Source organism: Artemia sp. Qi Xiang Cuo, chromosome 2, assembly GCF_049724085.1.
Source record: "Artemia sp. Qi Xiang Cuo chromosome 2, ASM4972408v1, whole genome shotgun sequence".
Classification (NCBI taxonomy): domain Eukaryota; kingdom Metazoa; phylum Arthropoda; class Branchiopoda; order Anostraca; family Artemiidae; genus Artemia; species Artemia sp. Qi Xiang Cuo.
Window position 1 is genome coordinate 79,115,994 of NC_142795.1, and position 27,286 is coordinate 79,143,279.

Genomic DNA, 27,286 nt, shown 5'->3' on the forward strand with positions numbered 1-27,286 from the left:
AATATTTAACATGCCAGGGGTCGTTAACGTCCCAATCACTAATTTATTTGCTGTCCGTTGTTGCAATTCTGCTGCAGTTTTACTTATTATTCTTTTTTCTGGGTTCAAGTTTGATTGCACTGCTGGAGCATAGTTTTTATATGTAATCCTCTCTTCAAATCCATGCCATAATTTTCATCAACCTCTAACACTTGTCGATTTTCTCTTCTTATTTGGCGAATTGAAGACGTTAATGAGTGATTTTCTTTACAGTTTGCACACTTGTATTTATCGGTCCTTTCATCTGTGCTTTCCATTTTAACTGGGCAATCTCGGCTTTGGTGATTCTTTGCACATCTTAGGCAAACCTCTGTTGATTTACAGTCTTTATGTAAGTGTCCATACTTTTGACACTTATAGTACTGCATTACCTTCCTATGGTAGGGCAAAATGTCTTTGTTTCTTCCACAACACCAAATGCTACCTGAGATAATGTTGGCTTCAAAAACTACCATGACTGATAGGCTGTCCTCTAGCTTTTTGAGTGCAATCTTAAGTGCACTTTCATCCTTAAGATGCAGGAAGATGATGTTACCATCTCTATTAATCTCAAAGTCAAACCTACTTTTTATCTTCTCCTTGAAAAACATTGTGAGTTCATATTCGTTGGTGAATTTGGCACCTTGCTCAACAGCCTTGATAGTGACACTACCACAAATCATTTCAGTTTATGGAATCTCTAATTGAGGAAGATTGACACTTGGTTTGATTTCGGCTTTTTTTAGTTGGCCAGTGGTTGTCTGAGTATCACTTTTTCTATGGAAGAACTGCCGTTTTGGAGCTTCTCTTTCCATTTGCATGCTGTCACTACTAACTGGAGACGCCACCCTTCTTTTCAAATTTTTTCTTTTTTCCTTTTCTTCACAATATAATCCCTCGGCTTCTCTTGGGTTTATCATGGTCATTTCATCAGTTTCAAAATTTATTTCAGGCAGGGATTGAACATTCCCTTCCAACTCACACTCATGCATAGTGTGATGTGTTACATCCTCCATTTGAATCTACAGTGGGGCTGTTATTGAACACTTGCTGTCCGTATATATGGGGCATTACTTATCTCACTGCAAGTCCATTGTTCATGCCATTTACAACACAAACATATTGAGATGAATTTGATGGGCTTGGTATAGATCCATTGCTGTATACTTGTTGTCCATAAATACTGGGTAAATGCATAGGGTTTGGCACATTCCACTGCATTTGCATTAACTGAGGTCCTGGAGCCCCATTCATAGGCATTTGCATAGGGTTATGAACCATTGAGTAATGTCCAACATTAATAGGTGTTGCTGGGCCCCTACCTGAGGGGCCAGCCTGATTGTCCATATTGTCACTATTCTTCAACAATGCTTTCTATAGTCAAATCTCTTCTGCTATGATTAAACTGTATTTCACTCAATATCACAAAAAAAAGTCTCTGATCAACTTTAGCTTGTCACGTGCCGAATTTTTTTTTCTCTTCTCGTCGCGATGAGGCTTAGCTAAGGAGTTTAACTAAGTTATAAGAACTTAAGCTAAAAGAAGAGACTTATTCACAATTAAGTCCATCCTCTTGTCCAATTGTTTGGATGCATTTGCTTTTGCAGTTTTGTCGTAGGAAATGTTTAAAAGGGTTTATTTTTTCTTTCTTTTCTTTTTGATATTCAAATTCTCCTGTTTATATGATGGGTTACAAATAAGTTCTCAGTTCTCATTACATCTTAAAAATTGTGTATCTCATCAATAAAATCAAAGAACCTTTCAGAAATAATGATAAACCACCCCTCCCCAGCCCAAAGAGAGTATCACCAGCCCCCTTTTGTCTCAACTCTATAAAGTGGCTAAAAAATATATATATAACTGCAAAACCTATTTTACTACTTTTTTAGGATTGTTGTAGCGAGCTCTTCAAAGGGTTTTATAGTTTCCAAATGCTAAAAACTTGAAACTTTCAGGCTCAAGGACAACACATGACATTTTGAATTTCAAGAACTGTCTCTAGTTTTAGCTTTAAAAAAGGTAACACCGAACAAAATATTTTTACTCCTTCATCCGCTTTTTTACTTTCTCTTTAAGCATCCTTTAGCTTCTTTTTTAAAGTAAGGCCTTACAGTAGGCAGTTAAATAATCCCTTTTTTATTATCTTTCATTATAAAAATAACGAAGCTAATGTACCAGCTACTGGCACCTAAAAATATAGGGTTCCACATAAAAATGTTCAGAAAAACTAAGCGTTCTGGTGGTAAGTATCTGACTTATAAAAGTGAGACTGAAAGTTAGCATGCTGGTAAGAGATGCGTTACCGCATTAACAGATTTCTTTCAGTTTTTACCTGGACTGACAGTTTCATTGCTTCCACCGCAGCCTCCAGTTCCCCCAGCTTTCAGATGGAAAAATTCTGGCATAGATTGAGATTCTCCATAAAGCATCAGCATGGTTGGTACATCGTAGGCACGGTCGTGGTGCACTTCGCTGATTGCATCGTCTTGAACAAAATTGATTGGAATAAATAAATATAGGCTATATGTAAGGGCTGGGCAGACGCATCATTCTCAGCCCGGCTTTTTTACAGAAAGGGGTGAAAAAGCTTAGTAATCTTGGTAAGTTATCTTCAATTCGTAAACTCAACGACGAAAATTAGCTTGGCTCAGATATCACGTGGCACATTAAGCGATATTCCGTGAGCTTAAACCATTATTAAAAAAGGTGTATCTCGTTTGGAACCTCCAGATAGATCGTAAAAAGAACTGAATTCTGTATAGTTTTTTAATTTAAATTTTCATTCCACCAGAATGGTGGATGTTTCTGGGCGAAGGTGAAAATGTCTGCTTGTGTTGTTTTTTTTTTTTTCGTGGCACATTGCTCTGGCTTGGTTTTTGGCATATAACTAGTGTTGGGTGCTATTCATAACTTTTTTTTTGTGCGTGTATTTTTCATCTGTTTTTCGTCTTTTTTGCTTTCTCCCTGCTTTCCCGGCTATAGCGTTCATTGAAAATAAAACCGGTGCTTCTGTACCCAAGTTAGGCCCCTAAGCTCCTAGAAAATCAGGTATACCGATTGTTAATTTCAGGGCTCACCAGAATCAATTAAGCAATGCAGAAATTATGACAGTACATCCGATGGGACCAATATGATCATTGCTTTAAAAAACTGTATTTCTAGGATAAATTAAGCCTCTAATACAGGCCGAAGAAAACAGGACACAAACGCTTGTTTATATGATTGCCCCCCCCCCCTGACCGCAAGAAATATATAACCCTAAAAATTAACATTTTTGTTGATTCTAAATATCAGGTCTAGGCGTTTCATCCCCCCCCCTGAAATACCCCACCGCTGAAAATAGCCCCCGATAAATATATCCCAAGGAAAACGCCCTTCGCAGACCCCCCCCCTGGCTGTTGGTTGGTTTCCCATCACTTGTGACTTATAAAAAAAAAGGACTAGAACGCTCAATTACTGATAGAGTGAGCATCCTCCAAAAGCTCCTACGATGATGAAGTGGAGGTGGGGATGAAGAAGGGGCAATCTCTCTCGTATACAGCATGCATTCATACTACTCTTTCTGGGGTTTAGTGATACTATTTACTTTCATAATAACAGCGTAGACCAGACATATTCCCAGAAAACAATAGGGATTAAATATCAGGTTCATATTTTTGGTGTTAAAGTTTTTGTCCCCCCCCCCTCCCCGAAAAAATTAATCCTCCAAACAAAAATCCTGAATGCGGCCCTAGTGATTATACATCAAATTGTACCTCCACCCTCCCCTTGTCTCTTTCTTAGAACTGATTCTGTATTTCTCTGAAGGCTCAATGAGAGTTAGGATGTTTTGGGACTAACATATACCCTTTGTTTCATATCGGTTTATTTTATGTCGAACTGACCCTTAGATAGGGTGATACGTCATTTTCATAACCAGGATACAAATGGTATCTTTTGATGTAGATCTACCCTTTCCTCCAAACCAACGCTGAATGTCCGCCTAACTCCCTCATGTACACTCTTTGAACACTTCAACTTGACACCCCGAGCCGTAACCGAAATGTTTCAGGTAAGCCATTATGATAAACTGGAGAAACAGAGCGTCGTTTGATTTATTTCGTTACCTAACTGGGCAAGGATTCTGGGGCCGTTACGGATATGGAAATACTAGGCGTTTTGTTACCAAATTTCTTATCTTTTTCAAAAGTTTTTTTTTCTATAATGGGATATACTGATAATTTGCCATTTTTTTTTAAGTCATAAACCTGAACCTTCTAGTGCTGGGAGATCCTCCCCCACAGTTTATTTCACGGTGGTTTTCGGGAATCCTTCCTTTCACTCCATATCAAAAGGCTTTTAAGACGTGACACGTTTTTGGGTTTCTTTGATTTAGACCTCTCTTTTATATTTTGTAATTCTAACTCTTTATTTCCAGGCAACTTTGCAGCCCGAGGCTGTCTCACTTATGGGAATACTAGGTGTTTTGACTCTTTTCCCAATTATCAAATTTTAACCGATTTTTTTTTATCTTTTTCAAGAGTTTTATGTTTTATTCTGGGGTATACGGAAGTGTTTGGCACTTTTGGAAGTCATAAATCTAAACTTTCTGGTCATGTGAGATCATTCTCCCGCACTCTATTTCACAGGGGTTTTCAAGGGCCCTTGCTTTCACTCCATTTCAGAAGGCTTGACTTCTGATTGGATTACTTTGATTTATACTTTTTCCCTTATATTTTTGTAATTCTAGCTCTTTATTTTTGGAAACTTTTCATTCCCAGGCCTGTCTCGTGAATGGCAATACAAGGCGTTTTGCCTTTTTTTCCAATTAATTAAAAAAACTTTTTCCACAAAATAAGTTTTATTAAAGAAAAGTAAAGAGCTCCATTAAACAAAAAATGAGCAAAAATAAAATCAAATAATCTACCAAGCGTGAAACTACCACAAATCAGCATCGATAAATAAATGACACCCAAAACGAGCAGAAATTACAATAAGTAACCGAGTCAAACTCAAAACGAGCAGAAATTAACATGAGTTAAGCTCAAAACCCCTAAGCCTTCCCAAGGCCAAAACATAATTTGCACCTAACAAAAAATATAAATGTTTTTACTTTTATAACTTTAATAAATCCAATAATATTAACATTTTGATTACTAAATATCAGTATATGTATGGTATCATGCATCAGTATCAGTACCTGAAATGGAAAACTTGATACCATTCGCAAAAAAAAATCTGTTTACTTTCTTTGACAGCTTGGATACACTTATGTTATTTTGATTTGGTTATATTTTAAGAGCAGAAGTAGCCCCGAAAGTTTGAACATAATACCCTCAATCGTTCTTGGAATACTGCTGAGGTGCCTTATTGGGAATTAGCATAAACACAGTGCATTTTGATTTAATCTTAAGGCAACATTTATTTTTTAAACATATTGGGGAAATGGGAGGGTGGGGGTTGGAGGGGGCTTAGTTGCCCTCCAATCCCTTTCGACTATTAAAAACGGCATCAGCCCTTTCTATTTTCAATCGAATGAGCCCTTTTCGAAGTTCCTACGACAGCTTCTTTGATACGAAGTGCCCTGGACTAAACAACCACAACAACAAAAAAATAATACATTATACTAACATCGATCTTTACTATAGAAATGTCAAGCCTTGGGTACAATAATACATTATACCCAAATCGATCTTTGTTATAAAAATGTCAAGCCTTCCAATCACTTCCGACTATTGAAAAGGGCACTAGGCCTTTCTATTTCCAATCGACTGAGCCCTTTTTGAGTTTCTACGACAATACTTACTATAAACACCTTATATGCCCCCCATGGTATAAATAACAACCCTTACCCTAATGGCTGTGAGAGGGGTTGTCATCCTCAAAGACCTAATTTCTAGAACTTTCAACTATGTTAAACAAAATGGCTATCTCAAAATTTTGATTGGATGTGTTTGGGGAAAGGGTGGGCGTGAGAGGGGTATAAGTTGCTCTCTAATCACTTTCAACTGTTAAAAAAGGCACTAGCCCTTTCAATTTCCGATCAAATGAGCCCTTTTGAAGTTTCTACGACAACGCTTTCAAGATAAACCTTATACGTCCTCAGGGCACAACTTACAACCCTTGTCCTGAGGGCTGGGGGGGTGTCATCCTCAAAGACCTGATTTCCAGAACTTTCTACTACGTTGAACGAAATGGCAATCAGAAATTTTTTATCGGATGCGTTTTGGGGAATGGTGGGCGAGAGAGGGGGTTTAGTTAACCTCCAATTACTTTCGACTATTAAAAAGGCTCTAGCCCTTTTAATTTCCAATTGAATGAGCCCCTTTTGAAGTTTTTACGACAACACTATGTATAAAAAACTTATATGCCCCCAGGGAATAACTTACAACCTTAGCCCTCGGAGCTCTGGGGGGTTTGTCATCCTCAAATACATAATTTCTAGAACTTTCAAATACGTTGAACAAAATGGCTATCTCGTAACTTTGATTGGATGTGTTTGGGGAAATGGTGGTCGTGAATTACTCTCCACTCACTTTCGATTATTAAAAAGGACATTAGCCCTTTCAATTTCCAATCAAATGATCCCTTTTAGAAATTTCTACAGCAACTTTGTATATAAACCTTATATGCCCCAAGGGCATAAATTACAGCCCTTGAACTAAGGGCTCTGAGGGAGTTATCATCCTAAAAGACCTGATTTCCAGATATTTCATCTACGTTGAACAAAATGGATATCTCAAAATTTTGACTGGATGTCTTTGGGTAAATGGTGGGCTTGAGAGCGGGTTAGTTGCCCTTCAATCACTTTCGACTGTTAAAAAGGGCACTAGCCCTTTCAATTTCCAATCAAATGAGCCCTTATGAAGTTTCTATGACAACACTTTCAAGATAAACCTTATATGCCCCCAGGGCACAACTTACAACCCTTGCCCTGAGGGCTGGGGGGGTCATCCTCAAAGACCTGATTTCCAGAACTTTCTACTACGTTGAACGAAATGGCTATCTGAAAAGTTTTATCGGATACTTTTTGGCGAATGGTGGGCGAGAGAGGGGGGTTAGTTACCCTCCAATAACTTTCGACTATTAAAAAAGGCTCTAGCCCTTTTAATTTCCAATTGAATGAGCCCTTTTTGAAGTTTTTACGACAACACTATCTATAAGAAACTTATATGCCCCCAGGGCATGACTTACAACCCTTTGCCCTGGGGGCTCCGGGGGGTTTGTCATCCTCAAATACATAATTTCTAGAACTTTCCACTACGTTGAACTAAGGGCTCTGAGGGGGTTATCATCCTAAAAGACCTGATTTCCAGAACTTTCATCTACGTTGAACAAAATGGATATCTCAAAATTTTGACTGGATGTCTTTGGGTAAATGGTGGGCTTGAGAGCGGGTTAGTTGCCCTTCAATCACTTTCGACTGTTAAAAAGGGCATTAGCTGTTTCAGTTTCCAATGGAATGAGCCCTTTTTGAAGTTTTTTCGGCAACGCTTTCTATAAAAACCTTGTATTCCTCGAAGGGCATAACTTACAACCCTTGCCCTGTGGGCTGTGGGGGGGGGGAGGGGTTGTCATCCTCAAAGACCTCATTTCCGAAGCTTTCAACTGCGTTGAACAAAATGGCTATATAAAAATTTTGATTGGATGTGTTTGGGGAAAAGGTGGCCGTGAGAGGAGTGTTAGTTGTCCTCCAATCACTTTCGACTATTAAAAAGGGCAATAACTCTTTTAATTTCCAATCGAATGAGCCCTTTTTTCAAGTTTCCAGGACAAAGATTTCAATAGAAACCTTGTATGCCCCCAGGGCATAACTTAAAACCCTTGCCCTGAAGACTGTGGGGGGAGTGTCCTGCTCAAAGGTATAATTTCCAGAAATTTCAACTGCTTGGACTGCTTGGGGTGTTAGTTGCCTTCCGATCACTTTTGACTATTAAAAAGGGCACAATCCACTCCAATTTCCAATTGAATGAGCCCTTTTTGAAGTTTCTACGACAACACTTTCTATAAAAACTTTATATGCCCCCAGGCCATAACTTACAACCCTTGCCCTGAAAACATAATTTGTATCTGGAAATCAACTACGCTGAAGAAAATGGCTATCTTAAAGTTCTGATTGGATGTGTTTCTGGAAATGGTTAACGTGGAAGGGGTGTTAGTTGCCTTCCAATCACTTTTGACTATTAAAAAGTTTACAAGCCACTCCAATTTCCAATTGAAAGAGCCCTTTTCGAAGTTTCTACGACAACTTCTTCGATACGAAGTACCCTGGTCTAAAGGAAAAAAAAATCAATTAATAAAACATTGTGCCGACATCGTTCTTTACTTAGGCAGTGCTTTTGCGCTGCCTATGATATATTAAATTTTGCCAGCGTTTTATGTTTTATTCTGGGATATACGGACACTTTGCTATTTTTTGAAGATTATAAGCCTTCCTTCACAGGCTATTTTCTTAGGTGGATTTTGGGGACCCTTCCTTTCATTCCGCTTCAGAAGCTTTTTAAAACGGGACAAAGTTAGTTATATGCCCTTATTGACGGTAACTTTACCGGGAATAAGGGCAAATGTCCTCAATTTACACACCTAGTAAAATATTCGGTTTTAGAATTATTTCTGCACTTTTTCACAGTGGTCTTTAGACAGAGTTTAGAGAGGCAATTCCCTCCTTTTGTTGTCTGTTATGTCAACATTAAACAAAGTAAATTACCAGAAATGAAGTGACTGCTTGCAATAGAAACAGCAACATTTTCCCAAGGGGTGGTTAAAGCTGAATAGGCGGTTGTAAAAATTGGAGCTTCTGTAACATTGGAGCCATTATTGCCTCTTTCAACAGGGGGAGGTCCAGAGTACGGAAAATAGGCGAATCCCGCAGCTATAAGTGGAATAAAGCCACAGATGATCATTACGTTCCGTTCGCCAATCCTAAGGAATATAACAACAATTTAGTATATTTATTAGTCAATAGTAGTCTATTTAGACAGTCAAATTTTTTTTCGCATAGGAATTTCAGCTGGAAAATACTGGCATTGCACTCAACCACAGAAAAAAACATACACCATAAAATTTACTCATGCGATTCCGGGAGCTTATATTGTGTCCATTTTGATTAATTTCTATTTTTATTTGGATTTTGTAAGCACAAATATAAATAGAAATTTTTTATACAAAAAAAGTTATGACTCATTTTTTATTAAACACTAGCACCTCAAACGGCAGAACAGTTGCTAAATCATTGTTATTCTAAGTGAAACTGCATGAACACAAGAGGGGTAAGGGAAACTTTTCACCCCTCCAAAAAAAGCAAAAACCCAGTAGACGAAGCTGGACCTTAGCGAATAGTGCAAGAAAACATAAGGTGAAACTGATATGTTAATGTAGAAGAAATATTTTCCTTAATGTTCACTTACTGCATCTCCTTTACAGTTGAATCTTGTTTGTACAAATCAAACAGTTCGTGGTAACGAACTGTAAGTAAGGAGCGACCCGGCGCAATAGTAACCAAAACTCCATAAAACGAATTTTCCCAGAGTGGCTAGGTCGCGTAATTTTAACTCAACTGCAAAGGAACGCCAACAAAGTCCTCAAAGAAGTGATGAAACAAGTTTTAGTCTTGGATCAAGTAATGGTAACGACAGTAGCCCCATGATGCGTTATGTTACACCGGTGAGGTGTAACCTCACCAGTCCTATAAAACTGATTTTTTTTTTTTTTTTTTTTTTTTTTTTTTATTTAATCCGCATAGAGGGTTGGATGGAAATGGGATATGCTTGTTTGAATTACAAGTCGTTTGAATCCTGCGAAAGACGAAACTGCGAAAGGCGGTAGCCATTTGGCACATACTCCACCCACTTAAAATATCAAAACTTCCCTAGGTTTTTCTATATATTTTCGTATAAACCGCCTTAAGGGTTTTTGGGCTCTCATCACCCCCTCCCTAGGAAACAAAATATTAGACCCTTCAGAAAGAATTCTGACATGCCAAGTCACTCAGTTTGCAATTGATGTTTTTTAGAATTTTTTTCTTTTATAAAAAGTATGGATAACTCCGATGATGACGACTATTTTTTCCAAGGGGATTTAGGTTCCCAAGCGGCTAGGATAATGGGCTGCATCACTATTGGTACCCCTAAAAGCATGGGAATTATATATCAGCATTGACAGTGAATACACTACGAAATTTATTCTCTGAGACTTTTGCAATAATTAGATAAGTAGTTGGAAAGAGGGAAAGACTGGTATTGATTCAGATATCAAAATTCACCTCGTTTTAGGAAATATACAAGGAAAAGGGGCGAGCAACTTTCGAAGCATTCCTAGGCTCTAGAACCTTAGAGTGGGGGTTTGCAGGGGTTGATATGGAGTTAATGATATGAATTTTATTAGGTATTGGCTGCCTAGAGTATTTGCTATGATTAAAGATAACATTTTTCTACATGTACATCCCAATTGTATGGCAGTGGTGGTAGTTGTTACGGTTGGGGAACGTATATCACGGGTCGTACAAAGCAGGCTTGGGGTGAAACAGTGATACACTTTGTCTATTAAGCTTTTATCGCTGAATATTAATGATACCTAGGAAAATGAGTAGGAAAAGTAAAGAAAGAGCCCAAGTGTCAAACTTACTAACCGTGAATACTGCTCAGAACTGTGGGGCATGAAAAAGGAACGGGGTTAGAAAGGATTCAGCTTAAGTGTTTTACGAGATTGTTAGGCTTAAACGATAGGTCTAATTGTCTAGTAATAAGAGGAGATCTTAGTAATGAAATATCAATGATACTGGTTAAGTTTTGGGAAAGGGTTGCTTTGTTGACAAGGGATAGACTTATTAAGTTAGTATTTATAAGAATAATATTTGATAATGGCATAGAGTTTTAGCCGAAAAAATTTTTGAAAATATTGAATGATTGTAACATGTCAGGAATTCGGAACCAGCGGATAGGCACAGGAGGAAAAGTAGGATTTGTGGCAAGGGAAGTACAGAGCTGCGGTGCGAATTCCTGAACTGCTGGGGTGAGGAAATGTATTTTTTTTTAATTCGGAAGGGACAATTTCCCCAATTTTTTTCCAATTAAAGTACAAAAAAGTGTATTTCCATGAAAATGCCCTTTAAATATATTTTTTAAATTTAGGAGGAAGAAAATTCGGGGAGGGGAGTTAGGGAGTATCCCTTTGTATCCCTTTAGCTGGTATACAGGGACAGAAACAGGAGACATAATTACAGCAGATGGGTTGAACCATGGTGGCGTCTTTCGGTGTTTACATTAAGGTTAAGCAGGCATGGGGAGAGGACTTTTACCTTGAGGTGGGATTAAGGGCTATAATGAAAGAAAGGTTGTGGTGGCTAGGGCACGTTGTGCGGATGAAGGATGACAGATTGCCGAAGATTGTTCTTTTCGGCCAACCGTCTAGGACTAAACGGAAAGCAGGTTGTCCTCGTCTGGTAGGGGGGTGGGAGGATGTCATAAAGAAAGATTGAAAGGAAATGGGAACTTCCTGGGAGGGTGTAAAGAGGTAAGCTTTAAATAGATTGGGCTGGATGAGGAGCGTGCGTAGCTGTGTGTGCTTCAGGCGGCTTAGTGATGCGTTGAGTTTCTAGTAGTAGTAGTAGATGTAACATGAGTAGCTTCTGAAAGGAGTAAATTTTATGCCACTTGGAGAAAGAAAGAAGTGTGTGGGAAGGCTTAGGTCATGGAATGGTACATATTTTTGTCCAGTCATTTTCCTGTTTTGTTTTCCGTTTAGGTAACCATGTCCAATATGGCTCTTGTGTTGAAAGTATCGTACTGTATCATATTATATTTCTTTTAATTATTAATATTTCAGGAGCATAAAACTTACTTTCTAGCTATCGGGCCAGCAAAGAGGAAACACACAGAACTAATGATACCACCAACAAAAAGCATAATACCAACTTTTGCAACTGCTTCCTCCTCAGTCCAGGCGAAGTTATCAATAGCCATCGGAGTTGCCAGACTGCAAAAGATACACCTGTGTTTTAGTAATCTTGGTAAAAGAAAGAGAAAAGAAATGAAAAGTCCGAAGGTAAAAAAGGGTAAAGAGGTAAAACTCTAGGTGATGTACATTTAAACCGTCAAAGCAAACATAAAATCCACAGGATAAACTAATTACTTATTATGTAAATAATTGAAGAACTATCTTGGAGAAGAGTAGCAGGATATATCGTAACACTACTTTTAGTCATTTTCTAAATATGATTTACAGATTTAAAGTAGATGATAAAAGGCATCGGCGGTTAAAGTAGATGATATAAACAAAGATACATTGTGAATTTTTGTAAACTTCACCACTAATACATCCTTTTCTCAAACCAGAAGAATAACTAATAATTAAATTACGCTGACTTTAGAGCTCCACTCAATATGTTTTAAAGCAAGAAAAAAAAGTATTATACTTATTTTAATAAGATAGTTTATTTAGTATTCAATTTAGCAAAATATGTGTTATAAAAAGAGTTGTTACAGAAAAAAAAACTAGACTCAGCAAGAAAATTCTGAGCGATTCAAAAAATTGTTTGAATAATAAAACTTTGAGGTGTAATTTCTCATTCCAAAGTGACTTTGCCGTTACTTCTATATTTGCGCTCAAACATTGATACAGAAATAGACTATTGGCTTTCCTTTTGTCTAAAATACGCAGCTTAAAAGATACTACGCCTAGTTTTATTTGACTTTTTTTTGTTTTTATATTAGAAATTTTTTCTAAATGTAAAGTCACTATCTATAAAACTAAATTTTTAATTTTTATTGAAACGGATTATCAAGGTTGCGTGTCTACTTTTTTTCCGCCCCTGAGCCTACCAAGCCAGTCATCGTAGACTATGAACGTCAAGGATCAATTGAAGGAAAATTTAAGTTCTACTGCCCTTTTAAAGTAAAAAAAAAGAAGAAAAAAAATGAAAACAGCAAACAAAAATCCTGAAATAGCCAATCGGTTATATACCCTTGGGGTTTCAGAGGTACTAAGCACCACATTTGTTTCTTAACGTATATGAAGTCAGAGGTAAAAATATAGCGCTGCCTTTACTAAAGTGCATAAAGCTTCAATATATTATGTTTTTTTTTCCAGAGGCACTTCATATAGAAGGGGTAGACGTAAAAACTTCGAAGTTCATTCGATTTGATATTGGAAGTTCTAGTGCAATTTTTAAGAGGCAAAAGAGATCTCGGGGGACAACTAGGCCTCCCTGACTTCCTTTTCCCAAAAATACATCTGATAAAAAATTTTAAATGTCCATTATGTTCAAAATAATCCAAAGATCAGGTAACAAAACTCCGGGGTAGACACAAGCCCCAAAGCCCAGGGGAAAATGTTGTAATTTATGACCTTGTGATATACAAAGTTTTTATTAAAGGGGTGATCATATGAACTTTAGAGGGGGCTCATATGATCGGAAATTAAAAGTTATAGCTCTTTTTTAAGAGTCAAAAGTGATTAGAGGGCAACTGCCCTCTAATTTAATGCATTTTAATGCTTTTAATGCATTTATGTCTCGCTCTAAGTTTAGTTTGACCAGTTTTTATCTTTTTAATTTTTTATTTGACTTTTTACAGTATTAATTATTGACTTTTAAATGATTGTTCATTATGGTTTTCTCTATTTTGTTGTTGTTCTTTGCATTTCTAGTGTAACCATTTATATTGTCGACTCCAAAGTTCGAAATCGGCCCTTTATGGGCTTGTGATAGTGATTTTTTAAAAATAAAATATCTTATTATTATCTCATTAACTGCCCCCCCCCCCAAACCCTCTTCTCATCAAACGCATCCAATCAAAAATTTTATATAGCCTTATATTCAAGGGGTGGTCGTATTAACTCTGCAGGAGGCTCATTTGATTGGAAAATGAAAGTCCTAATTCCGTTTCTAAGAATCAAGACTGGTCAGAGGGCAACTAGCCCCCCCTCCTACGGCCTCTTTTCTCCAAACGCATCCACTGAAAATTTTGAGATTGCAATTTTTTAAAATAGTCCCTGTATCATATAACAATACCTCCGGTTGGCACAGCCCTCAGAGCTTGGAGCGAGCGTTGTAGGGTTTACCCCGGTGGGTATATAAGGTTTTATGGAAGAGGCGAACGTAAAAACTTTAGAGGAGGTTCATTTAATTGGAAATTGAAAGCTTCGTCTTTTAAGAGGCAAAAGTTATTAGAGAGCATGTAGCTCCCCCCTCCCGCGCCCTTCTTTCCCCAAAGGCATCCGATCAAAATTTGTTGAGAAAGCCATTTGTTCAACATTATCCAATGGTCATATAAAAACTCCTTTGGGTTGAAAAAAAAAGCAGAACCCGAGGCATGGGTTGGAAGTTATAACCCAGGGGCATATAAAGTTGTAATGGAAGGGGTGGTCGTTATAAACTCTAGAAGAGGCTCATTTGACTGTAAATTGAAAGTTATAGTTCCTTTTTTAAGAGACAAAAGGGAACGGAGGACAACCAGCTCTCCTCAACGCCCTCTTTTCCCTAAATACATTCGACCAAAATTTTGAGATAGCTTTTTGATTCAAAATAGTCCAAAGATCATATAACAATGCCTTCAGGGCTAAGACAACCCACCAGAACGCAGGCAAGGGTTGTAAGTTATTCCCTGGGGGCATATAAGATTTTTATGGAAGGAGTTCTCTTATAAGCCTTGGAGTAGGTTCATTTGATTCGAAATTGAAAGTTCTAGCTCACTTTTGTAAGAGTTAAAAGAAATGAGAGGGCAACTAGCCCTCCTATCACGCCCTGTTTTCCCCAAATATGGCTGATCGATACTTTCATATAGCCATTTTGTTTAAAATAGTTCAAAGATTGTATAACAATGCCTCAAGGGTTGACACAACCCCCCAGAGCCCAGGGGAAAGGGTTCTAAGTTATGACCCGGGTTATATATGGTCTTTATGGAGGGGTTGGTAGTACAAACTTTGAAGGAGGTTCATTGATAGGAAATTTATAATTTCTACTTCCCTTTTAAGAGTCGAAATTGATCGCAGAGTAATCGACCCCTCCCCTTGCCCCTTTTCCCCCAAATGCATCCGATCAAATTTTGAAATAGCCATTTTGTTCAAAATAATTCACAAGTCAAATGAATATACCTCAGGGATGGACAAATCCCCCATAGACCCAGGACAAGGGCTGTAATTTATGAAGGTTGCCCATTGTTAACATATGAGGCTTTTGTGGAAGGGCTGGTCGTATTAGCTATGGAGGGGGCTCATTCGATCGGAAACTGAAATGCTTATTTTGATACTAGTTTTGATACTTTGATGAAACTTTGATGTTGAAAAGAAAATCGACGTTGAAAAGGAAAATGTTGAAAAACTTGAAAACTTGGCAGTCAAAACCGAACAGAAATTTTTGAAGAGAAAAAAAACTTTCCGAAAAAGAAGTTTTTTGAGAGAAGTAAAGGCCATGCCATGCATAAGACCAGCACAAATAAAAACCTAGAATAGTTCAAACTCAAAAGGAACAGAATTATTACTAAAAAAAAAATGAAACCCATACCAAATAGAAATCAAATAAACCATGTTAGCAAGCAAACAAACATATAACAGCTACTTAAAATTACACAGGTAATTTAAGATTAATTTGCAAATAAAGCTTAAAACGAACAAAAATCACTATAAAGAAGAGCTTGGCTAATGCTCCCTTCCCTAACTGTAAAAGCCTAGGGCCAATTGCATCATTGATGCTTTACTGAAAACTATACGTGTCTTGAAAAATCTTGGAAATGACTATTAAATTAAACTTAATATTTGACATATAATGATATTAATTGCCAAAAGCTCACCAGTTCAAGATTTTTTTTCAGTGTAATTCTTATCTTCGTTTTCAATGTTGTAATAAATACAAAAGAAAATACTTGTAATATAATTCGCTTTCATTAAAACGCCAATTACGCAGTAAACCTTAGACTTTTACAGTTAGAGAAGCAGGAAGTAGCCAAACTCATGTTTGTACTGATTTTGTTCGTTTTAAGCTGGATTTGCATATTCAAATTAAGTTTTACTCGTTTTTAGATTTATTTACCCATTTGACGAGTTTTTAGACCCAAAAACGAGTTTTACTCGTTTTTGTATTTATTTAACCACCTGTTGTATGTTTGTTTGCCATGATTGTTTATTTATTTTCTGTTCGTTTTGGGTTTCCTTTATTTTTTAATAGTACTTTCTGGTCGTTTTTATTTTAAATTATTGTAGATTTTTGTTTGGATTTCGATCGTAAGTTATAGTTTCTATTCTCCTCTTTGTTTCTCAGTCTCCAATGATCACAAGTTTAAATGGGGCCTTCAATTCTATTTGAAAAACTTCTTTTTCGGAAAGTTTTTTTTTAATTAATCAGAGTTAACGCCTTAGCGTAGCCTATAGTAAAAGCCACAAGCCTTCAATGTTTTTTTCCCCAGAGGCACTTCATATGGAAGGGGTGCTTGTACAAATTTCGGAAGGGGCTGATTCGATTGGAAATTGGAAGTCCCTTTTTAAGACTCAAAAGTGATCGGAGGGTAACTACTCCCTCCTCACGCCATTTTTCCCCAGATACATCTGATAAAAACTTTGGGGTAGCCATTTTGTTAAAAGTGGTTCAAAGATCAGATACCAAAAACTCCGATGTCGACACAACCCCCTAGAGCCCAGGGACAGGCCTTGTAACTTATGCCTTGGGGGCATATTTGATTCTTATAGAAGGGGTGCTCGTATAAACTTCAGAGGGGGCTCATTTGATTGGAAATTAAAAGTTCCAGTTCACTTTTAAAATTCAAAGGAGATCGGAGGACAACTAGCACCCCAAGCCCTTTTTTCCCCAAACGCATCCGATATAAATTTGAGATATATAATTTTGAATTGATATTTCATTCCAGTAATTACGGGAACTAACCTCTGGCCCTCTCTTTATGTCCACCCCCCCCCTCAACCTAAAAAAACTACTTAATGATATTCCGTTCCAAAAGTAATGGCAGCTAACCCCTGGCCCTTCTTCCATGGCCCGACCTCACCCCCTCACAAACACAAAAAAAAAATTGTTCAAACGAAATTAAGCTTTCAAGCTTAATTTTTTAAGACATCTATAGTTTTGACTACAAACAAGAGTTTGGCTATTGCCCTCTTCCCTAACGGTAAAAGCATAAAGTTAACTGCGTATTTACCACTGTATTAAAACAAATTATATTACAAATATTTTCAGTTTTACTAGTTACAACATTGAAAATAAAATGAAAATTACAGTGAAATAAAATCTTAAACCGATGAGCTTTCAGCAATTAGTATTATTATATATCAAATGTTCAATTTTATTTTATTAGTTCTTGCCAAGACTGATTCCAGACACACATAGTTTTATTTTCGAATTTATTTCGGAATAAAAAATTGTTTTGTGTTAGGGGTTTTAAAAGACTTGAAATTTTTGCAATAAAAAACAAACAGAAATTAATTAAAACAGCTTTCAGAAAAAGAAGTGTTCAAAGAAAAGTGTAGGCCATACTAAACTAAATATCAGAAGAAATAAAAAACTACAATAACTCAAACTTAAAATGACCAGATATTAATATTTAAGAATAAATGAAACCCAAAACGAACAAGAATTAAATCAACAATCATCGCAAAAAACATACAACAAGTACTAATATAAAATGAATAAAGCTTATTTTGAATATACAAATCAAGCCTAAAACGATCAAATTTATTTTATCTATTCAAGTATAAATGAAACTCCAAATGAACATAAATTAAATGAACGATCATAGCAAACAAACATACAATAGGTACTAATATAAATGAACAATAAAATCTTAAAACGAGCGAAACTTAAATTGAATATGCAAATCAAGCTTGAAACGAGCAAAAATCACTACAAACAAGAGTTTGGGTTTTGCCTCTTTCTCTCACTGCAAAAGTATAAAACCTAACTGCGTCATTGGCACTTTACTGAAAACAAATTATTATATAAATATTTTCTTTTGTACTTATTATAACATTGAAAATAAACACAAAATTACATTAAAATTAAATTTTGAACTGATGAGTTTTTAGCAATTAGTATCATTATATATCAAATATTCAGCTTGATTAAATTAGATTTTTCAAGTTTCACTACAAACAAGAATTTAGCTACTGCCTCCTTTCATAACATAAAAAATCTAAAGCCTACTGCGGCATGGGCTGAACTGAAAACGATATTACAAATATATTCTTTTTCAGTTATTACAGCATCAAAAATGAAAATAAAAATTACCCTGAAGTAAAATCTTGAACTGATGATTTTCAACAATTAATAAACATTCAGTTCGATTTTATTTGTACTTGCCAAGAGCGTCATGAGGCTCTTGGATAAAGCGCCAATGACGCAGTAGGTTTTAGACTTTTACAGTGAGAGAAGGAGGCAATACCCAGACTCTTGTTTTTAGTGATTTTTGTTTGTTTCAAGCCTAATTTGCATATTCAATTTAAGTTTCACTCGTTTTAAGATTTGTCCATTCATTTATATTAGTACCTACTGTATGTTTGTTCGCTATGATTGTTTATCTAATTTATGTTCGTTTTGGGTTTCATTTATACTTCAATAGCAATGTATTTTTGCTCGTTTTAAGTTTGATGTAAATATTCAAATTAAGCTTTACTTGTTTTAAGATTTGTTTAATTTCTGTTAGTTTTGGGTTTCATTTATACTTCAATAACAAAATTTTTTTGTTCGTTCTAAGCTTGATTTCCACATTCAATCTAAGCTTTACTCTTTTTTAGATTTATTTATTCATTTATATTAGTATCTGTAGTATGTCTTTTTGCTATGATTGCTTATGTAATTTTTGTTCGTTTTGGGTTTCATTTATTCTTTAGCAATAATTTCTGATCATTTTGAGTTTGATTTGCTGTCAATTTCTTCTCATCTTAAGTTTAATATGCCCTTTTTTTGAAAAACATCTTTTCTTTGAAACATTTCCTTTTCGGAAACTTTTTTAATTAATCTGTATAAATGCATGATGATTAGGGATTTGGTTATACAGCAATACCCAGGGTGTATCCAGAATTTTTATTCGAGGGGTATTTTTTCGGGGGTGTTTTGCAATAAAAAAAAACTTTGAAAACGCATCAAAATCGTTTATATGCATTTTTGTTACGCTTTTATAAGTCAAATAAAAATTTCAGAGGGAGGGGTTCAAACCTTGAAACCCCCCACCCCTGGATATGGCCATGAGTAACGCTAACTTGTTAATACTACCTAAGTATGCTTAGCTAGTTCACGAATAGGTTGAAACGTCACCATCTGGAAACTTAATACAGATTTCAATTAAACTTTGGTTTTAGTAGAGTAGTACCTTATATTTCTAGGAACTTATGTTCCCTCCCATGCTATTCTAGGATCTTATGTTCCCTCCCATGCTATTTTAAGGACTTATATTCCCTCCCATGCTATTTTAAGGGCTTATGTTCCCTCCAATACTATTCTAAGGGTTTATATTCCCCCCATGCTATTCTAAGGGCTTATATTCCCTCCCATGCTATTCTAGGAGTTCATGTTCCTTCCTATGCTATTATAAGGGCTTATGTTCCCTCCCATGCTATTTTAAGGGCTTATGTTCCCTCCCATGCTATTCTATTTCAAAGAGAGTCAGTCCTCCCTCACACAGTTTGACAAAAGAAATTTTTTTTTTTTTAAGGGTTAAAGTGATTAGCAATTACGAGCGGGGATTCCCCGCTGTTTTTTTTTTTAATCGAAAACTAGAGATTGTCAAATTGCGTATTAAGGAATGCTTTTGTAGGGAAAGCTGTCAATCACCCGTGTGTTATCCACAGTTCCATTTTTGAAGTCTTTGTTATCAAGAGTGGTTTCTTATTTGTTTTGGAGAATTGCCTTTAGCCAACAATAGCTTATAAATAAAAAAAATTAACAAGAAATAGCTGAAGTATTTTGGGGGAGATGGAATGATTGTATACTGTATAATACACAAGTGATGTTTGGACAGTGTTGTCAATTTAAAATATTTTAGAAATAAAAAAATTTTAAAAGAAATTGTTGAAAAGTGTTTTGGGGGGAGATGAGTTGATTGTGTACTGAATAATACATACGTGATGTTTTGTACAGTGATGTCAATTTAAATGTAATTCTATGGTCGTTAAATTAAAAAATGTTAAGAAATAAAAAAATTAACAAGAATCTATTAATAAGTGTTTTGGGGGGAGATAGGAGGATCGTTTAATGCGTAATAAAAAAATGATGTTTTGGACAGTGTTTTCAATTTAAAATATACTTCGATGTGATGTCAATTTAAAATAGTTAAGAAATAAAAAAATTTAACAAGAAATGGCTGAAAAGTATTTTGAAGGAGATGGGTTGATTTTGTACTGTATAATACACAAGTGATGTTTGGACAGTGTTGTCAATTTAAAATAGTTTAACGTTATACTATACGAAGAAGTTGATACTAAAGGGGTGTAGATGACAAGAAAAGAATTGTAATAACGGATAGCTTTACTTCTTCAATGTGTTCCATATAATACATAAGTGGTGGAGTGATGGGAGCGGGGTGTCGTATAGTACTTATAGTGTGATAGTGGAGGGGAGAGTTGCTAGCGAAAAACCCATGTGGATGAGTTGAAATAAAATTTTTAACGAGGAATGTCTGAAAATTGTTTTTGGGGGGATGGAGCGATGACAGATTGGATGTCTCAGACTAGTGATATTGCTGTACTGTAGTTCGAATTGCTTGTGAAAAACCCAAATTAATGACTTGAAATACAATTTTTAACAAGAAATGTCTGAAAAGTTTTTTTGGGGGGATGGGGCGATGACAGAGTGGATTTCTTAGACTAGTCATAGTGCTGTACTCTGGCATGAATTGCTTTCGAAAACCCGAATGAATTAGTTGAAAATAAAGTTTTAACAAGAAATGTCTGAAAAGTATTTTTTGGGGAATGGGGCGATGACAGAGTGGATGTCTTAGACTAGTTATAGTGCTGTACTCTGGCATGAATTGCTTTCGAAAACCCGGATTAATTAGTTGAAAATAAAGTTTTAACAAGAAATGTCTGAAAAGTATTTTTGGGGGGGGGGGGTGATGACAGAGTGGATGTCTTAGACTAGTTACAGTGCTGTACTCTGGCATGAATTGCTTTCGAAAACCCGGATGAATTAGTTGAAAATAAAGTTTTAACAAGAAATGTCTGAAACGTATTTGTGGGGGGGATGGGGCGATGTCAGATTGGATGTAGCATACTGATTATAGTGCTTTACTCTGGCATGAATTGCTTTCGAAAACCCGGATGAATTAGTTGAAAATAAAGTTTTAACAAGAAATGTCTGAAAAGTATTTTTGGAGGATGGGGCGATGACAGAGTGAATGTCTTAGACTAGTTATAGTGCTGTACTCTGGCATGAATTGCTTTCGAAAACCCGGATGAATTAGTTGAAAATAAAGTTTTAACAACAAATGTCTGAAAAGTATTTTTTTTGGGGGGGGATGGAGCGATGACAGATAGGATGTCTCAGACTAGTGATTGTGCTGTACTGTGGTACGAATTGCTTGTGAAAAACCCAAATGAATGACTTGAAATAAAATTTTTAACAAGAAATGTCTGAAAAGTATTTTTTGGGGTATGGGGCGATGACAGAGTGGACGTCTTAGACTAGTTATAGTGCTGTACTCTGGCATGAATTGCTTTCGAAAACCCGGTAAAGTTTTAACAAGAAATATCTGAAAAGTAGTTTTTGGGGGATGGGGCGATGACAGAGTGGATGTCTTAGACTAGTTATAGTGCTGCACTGTGGCATGAATTGCTTTTGAAAAATCGGATGAATTAATTGACAATAAATTTTTAACAAGAAATATCTGAAAAGTATTTTTTGGGGGGATGGGGCGAAGACAGACTGGATGTCTTAGAATAGTTATAGTGCTGTACTCTGGCATGAATTGTTTTCGAAAACCCGGATGAATTAGTTGAAAATAAAGTTTTAACAAGAAATGTCTGAAAAGTATTTTTTGGGTGATGGAGCGATGACAGATTGGATATCTCAGACTAGTGATAGTGTTGTACTGTGGTACGAATTGCTTGTAAAAAACCCAAATGAATGACTTGAAATAAAATTTTAAAAAGAAATGTCTGAAAAGTATTTTTTGGGGGATGGGACGATGACAGAGTGAATGTCTTAGACTAGTTATAGTGCTGTACTCTGGCATGAATTGCTTTCGAAAACCCGGATGAATTAGTGGAAAATAAAGTTTTAACAAGAAATGTCTGAAAAGTATTTTTTGGGGAGTGCGGCGATGACAGAGTGGATGTCTTAGACTAGTTATAGTGCTCTTCTCTGGCATGAATTGGTCGCGAAAACCCGGATGAATTAGTTGAAAATAAAGTTTTAACAAGAAATGTCTGAAAATTATTTTTTTTTTTTTTTTGTTATACACGATTGGCTGAAATAAAAGGGGAACTGTTAAAATCACAACAGAAGTTCATTAAATAATTCCTTTGTTTTTTGTTATAAACGTCTCATTTAAACAAAATTTTAAATATTAAAATTACACCTGGAGTTAATTTAATAATTCCTTTGTTTTTTTATGTTCGACATGATTTGCTAAAATAAAATAAAAACAATTAAAATAACAAGTAAATAATTCCTTTGTTTTTTTGTTAAACACGAGCTATTGTAGAAAACAATTTCAAAGTACCAACTCACATGATAGTTACGCTATTATATAAAAAAATTTCAAAGTACCAAGTCACATGATAGTTACTCTATTTTAGAAAAAATTTTCAATGTACAATGTCATATTATATTTACGCTTTTGTATAAAACAATTTCAGAGTATCAACTCACACGATGGTTACGCTATTCTAGAAAATAATTTCGAAGTACCAAGTCACATGATAGTTACGCTTTTGTAGAAAATAATTAGAAATTAACATGTTATACGATAGTTACGCTCTTATAGAGAATAATTTCAAAGTACCAAGTCACATGATAGTTAATCTATTGTAGAAAATAATTTCAAATTACCAAGTCACATGATAGTTACACTATTGTAGAAAATAATTTCAAAGTACCAAGTCACATTATAGTTACGCTATTGTAGAAAATAATTTCAAAAGTACCATATCACATGATAGTTACGCTATTGTATAAAATAATTTCAAAGTACCAAGTCACATGATAGTTACGCTATTATTGAAAATAATTTCAAAGTACCAAGTCACATGACATTTACTCCATTTTATAAAATATTATCAAACTTACAAGTCACATGATAGTTATACTATTGTAGAAAATCATTCCAAAGTACCAAGTCAAATGATAGTTAAGCAAATATAGAAAATATTTTCAATGTACACTGTCAGCTGATATTTACGCTATTGTAAAAAGTAATTTCAAAGTACAATTTCACATGATAGTTACGCTATTGTAGAAAATAATTTCAAAGTACCAAGTCACATGATAGTTACGCTATTGTAGAAAATAATTTCAAAGTACCATGTCACGTTATAGTTACGCTTATTGTATAAAATTATTTCAAAGTAACATCACACAATATATTTACGCCTTTGTAGACAAAAGGTACATTCTCCCAAGCCACATTACTAAAACGCTTTTGTATGCAATTAATGCTTTGAACAATGTCACTTTGTATTTACACGATCATAAAAAATAATATCAATGTACAGAGTAAAATGGGATTTAAAATATATAAAACCAAAATATATTTTCGAAAATTACAATTATAGTTACTCTATTGTAGAAAATAATTTCAAAGTACCAAGTCACAAGATAGTTACGCTATTGTAGAAAATAATTTCAAAGCACCAAGTCACATGATAGTTACGCTTTTTTAGAAAATAATTTCAAATGAACATGTTACCTGTTAGTTACACTTCTGTATTAATTAATTTCAAAGCACCAAGTCACATTATATTTACACTTTTGTAGAAAATAATTTCAAAATGTCAATTCACATGATAGTTAAACTATTATATAAAATAATATGAAAGTACCAAGTCACATTATAGTTACGCTGTTGTATAAAATAATTTCGAATTACCATGTCACATGATAGTTACGCTATTGTAGAAAATAATTTCGAAGTAAACTATTCGAAATCACATAGATAGTTACGCTATTGTAGCAAAATAACTTCAAAGTACTAAGTTACATTATATTCATAGCTTTCGTAGAAAATAAATTTCTAGTACCATGTCACATGATAGTTACGTTATTGTAAAAATAACGTAAAGTATCATGTGACTATGGTACTTTGAAATATATTCCTAAAATAGCGTAACTATCATGTGACTTGGTACTTGTGAAATTATTTTCTACAAGTAGCAGTAACTATGATAGTGACTTGGTACTTGTAGAAATTATTTTCTACAATAGCGTAACTATAATGTGACATTGTACTTTGAAATTATTTTCTACATAAACTTAACAATCAAATGACTGTGTACTTCTAAATTTTTCTATAAAAAAGTAGAACAATAATATGAATTGGTACTTTTTGAAATCGTTTTCTACAAAAGAAAAACTATAATTTGAAATGGTACTTTGAAATTATTTTCTACAATAGCATAAGTATCATATGACTTGGTACTTTGAAATTATTTTCTACAATAGCAGTAACTATCATGTGACTTGGTACTTTGAAATTATTTTCGAAGTACAATAGCGTAACTATCATGTGACATGGTACTTTGAAATTATTTTCTACAATAGCGTAACTATCATGTGACTTGGGACTTTGAAATTTTTTTCTAGAATAGTGTAACTATCATGTGACTTGGTAATTTGAAATTATTTTCTATAATAGCGTAACGATAATTTGACGTGGTACTTTTAATTTATTTTATATATAAGCATAACTATCATGTGAATTGGTGCTTTGAAATTATTTTCTATAATCGCTTAACTATCATGTGACTTGGTACTTTGAAATTATCTTCTATAATGGCGTAACTATCATATGACTTGGTACTATAAAATTATTTTCTACAAAAGCGTAACTATCATGTGACTTGGTACTTTGATATCATTTTCTATAATAGTATAACTATCATACGACTTTGTGTTTTGAAATTATTTTCTGTAAAAGCGGAACTCTCATGGGGCTTGATCCTTTGAAATTATTTTCTACAAAAGCGTAACTATCATGTGACTTGGTACTTTCAAATTTTTTTATACAATGTTGTAGAGATATGGTTAGAAGTTAATTGTAAATTTTTTTTTGCACAAGCGAAAATATAAATTGAATTGTTACTTTGAAATTATCTTCTTTAGTAGCTTAAAAATCATGCTTTATTTAAAATTTATACCTTTACCTTCAAAAGCGAAAAGATAGTGTTACATTGTTATTAGTTAAAGATTACTTCTATAGCGACACACTAATTTTACTTCGCACTTAGAATCATTTTGAGGAAAGATAGTGCCAAGCGTAATACAATGTACATTGAAATTATATAATAAAAAATCATAACTATAATATGACATGGTACTTTGAAATTATTTTCTACAATTGAGTAACTATAATGTGACTTGGTACTTTGAAATTATTTTCTACAATAATGTAACTATAATGTGACTTGGTACTTTGAAATTATTTTCTATAATAGTGTAACTATCATGTGAGTTGGTACATTGAAATTATTTTCTAAAATAGCGTAACTATCATGTGACATGATACTTTGAAATTATTTTCTACAAAATCGTAACTATCATGTGACTTGGTTATTTGAAATTATGTTCTACAATAGCATAATTATCAAGTGAATTGGTAATTTGAAATTATTTTCTATAATAGCGTAACTATCATGTGACTTGGTACTTTGATATTATTGTCTATAATAGAGGAACTATCATGTGACTTGGTGCTTTGAAATTATATTCTACCAAAACGTAACTATCATGTGACTTGGTACTTTGACATTATTTTCTACAATGAAGCGTAACTATCATGTGACTTGGTACTTTGAAATTATTTTCTACAATAGCGTAACTATCATGTGACTTGGTACTTTGAAATTATTTTCTATAATAGCGTAACTATCATGTGACTTGGTACTTTAAAATTATTTTCGAAAACATCGTATCAATCTGGTGACTTGGTACTTTTAAATTATTTTCTACAATAGCGTAACTATCATGTGACTTGGTTTTTTGAAATTATTTTCTACAAAAGCGTAACTATCATGTGACTTGGTACTTTGAAATTATTTTCTACAAAAACGTAACAATAATGCGACATGGTACTTTGAAATTATTTTTTACAATATTGTAACTTTACTGTGACTTTTTGATTCAAAATTATTTTCTATAATAGCATAACTATTATTTGACAGAGTACATCTAAATTATTTTCTGTAAAAGAGTTGCTAGAATGATACATGGCCAATTGATACTATTTTCTACAATAGTGTATATATAATTTGATTTGGCAGTTTGAAATTATTTTTTACAATAGCGTAACTATCATGTGGCTTGTTAGTTTGAAACTATTTTCTACAATAGCGTAAATATCAAAGGACTTGGTATTTTGAAAGTATTTTATACAAAAAAGTGACTATAAATTAACATGGTATTTTGATATTTTATTATATATTAACGTAACCATCTCTTGACTTGGTATTTTTATATTATTTTCTATAATAGCGCAAATATCATGTGAATCGGTCCATTGAAATTATGTTATAAGAAAGCGTAACTATCATGTGACTTGGTACTTTGAAATTATTTTCTACAAAAGCGTAACTATCATGTGACTTGGTACTTTGAAACTATTTTCTACAAAAGCGTAACTATCATGTGACTTGGTAATATGAAATAATTTTCTATAATAGCGTAACTTTTATATGATTTGTTACTTTGAAATTATTTTATACATAAGCGTAACTATAAGTTGACTTGGTACTTTGAAAATATTTTCTACAGTAGCGTAACTATCATGTGACTTGGTACTTTGAAATTATTTTATAAAATAGCGTAACTATCATATGACTTGGTACTTTGAAATTATTTTCTAAAAAATCGTAACTATCATGTGACTTGGTTATTTGATATTATTTTATACAATATAGTAACTATAATGTGACTTTGTACTTTGAAATTATTTTCTAAAATAGCGTAACTATCATGTGACTTGGTACTTTGAAATTACTTTCTATAATATTGTAACTATCAAGTGACTGGATACTTTGAAATTATTTTCTATAATAACGTAACTATCATATGACTTGGTACTTTGAAATTATTTTCAACAATAGCGTAACTATCATGTGACTTGGTACTTTGATATTACTTTCTATAATAGCGTAACTATCATGT

The 27,286-nt window shown here is 34.4% G+C and overlaps 1 protein-coding gene across 1 annotated transcript in view; it reads right to left on the reverse strand.

Annotated features, from left to right (window-relative positions):
• Positions 1–27,286, reverse strand: part of Cln7 (CLN7/MFS domain-containing 8) — a 108,116-nt gene that overhangs the window by 28,077 nt on the left and 52,753 nt on the right. Inside the window, exons 8-11 of the mRNA XM_089108294.1 lie at positions 15,702–15,739; positions 11,836–11,970; positions 8,705–8,919; positions 2,351–2,503 (exon numbers count right to left, since the gene is read on the reverse strand). Coding sequence (XP_088964420.1) covers positions 2,351–2,503; positions 8,705–8,919; positions 11,836–11,970; positions 15,702–15,739 — 541 coding nt within the window. The remainder of the gene's footprint in view (positions 1–2,350; positions 2,504–8,704; positions 8,920–11,835; positions 11,971–15,701; positions 15,740–27,286) is intronic.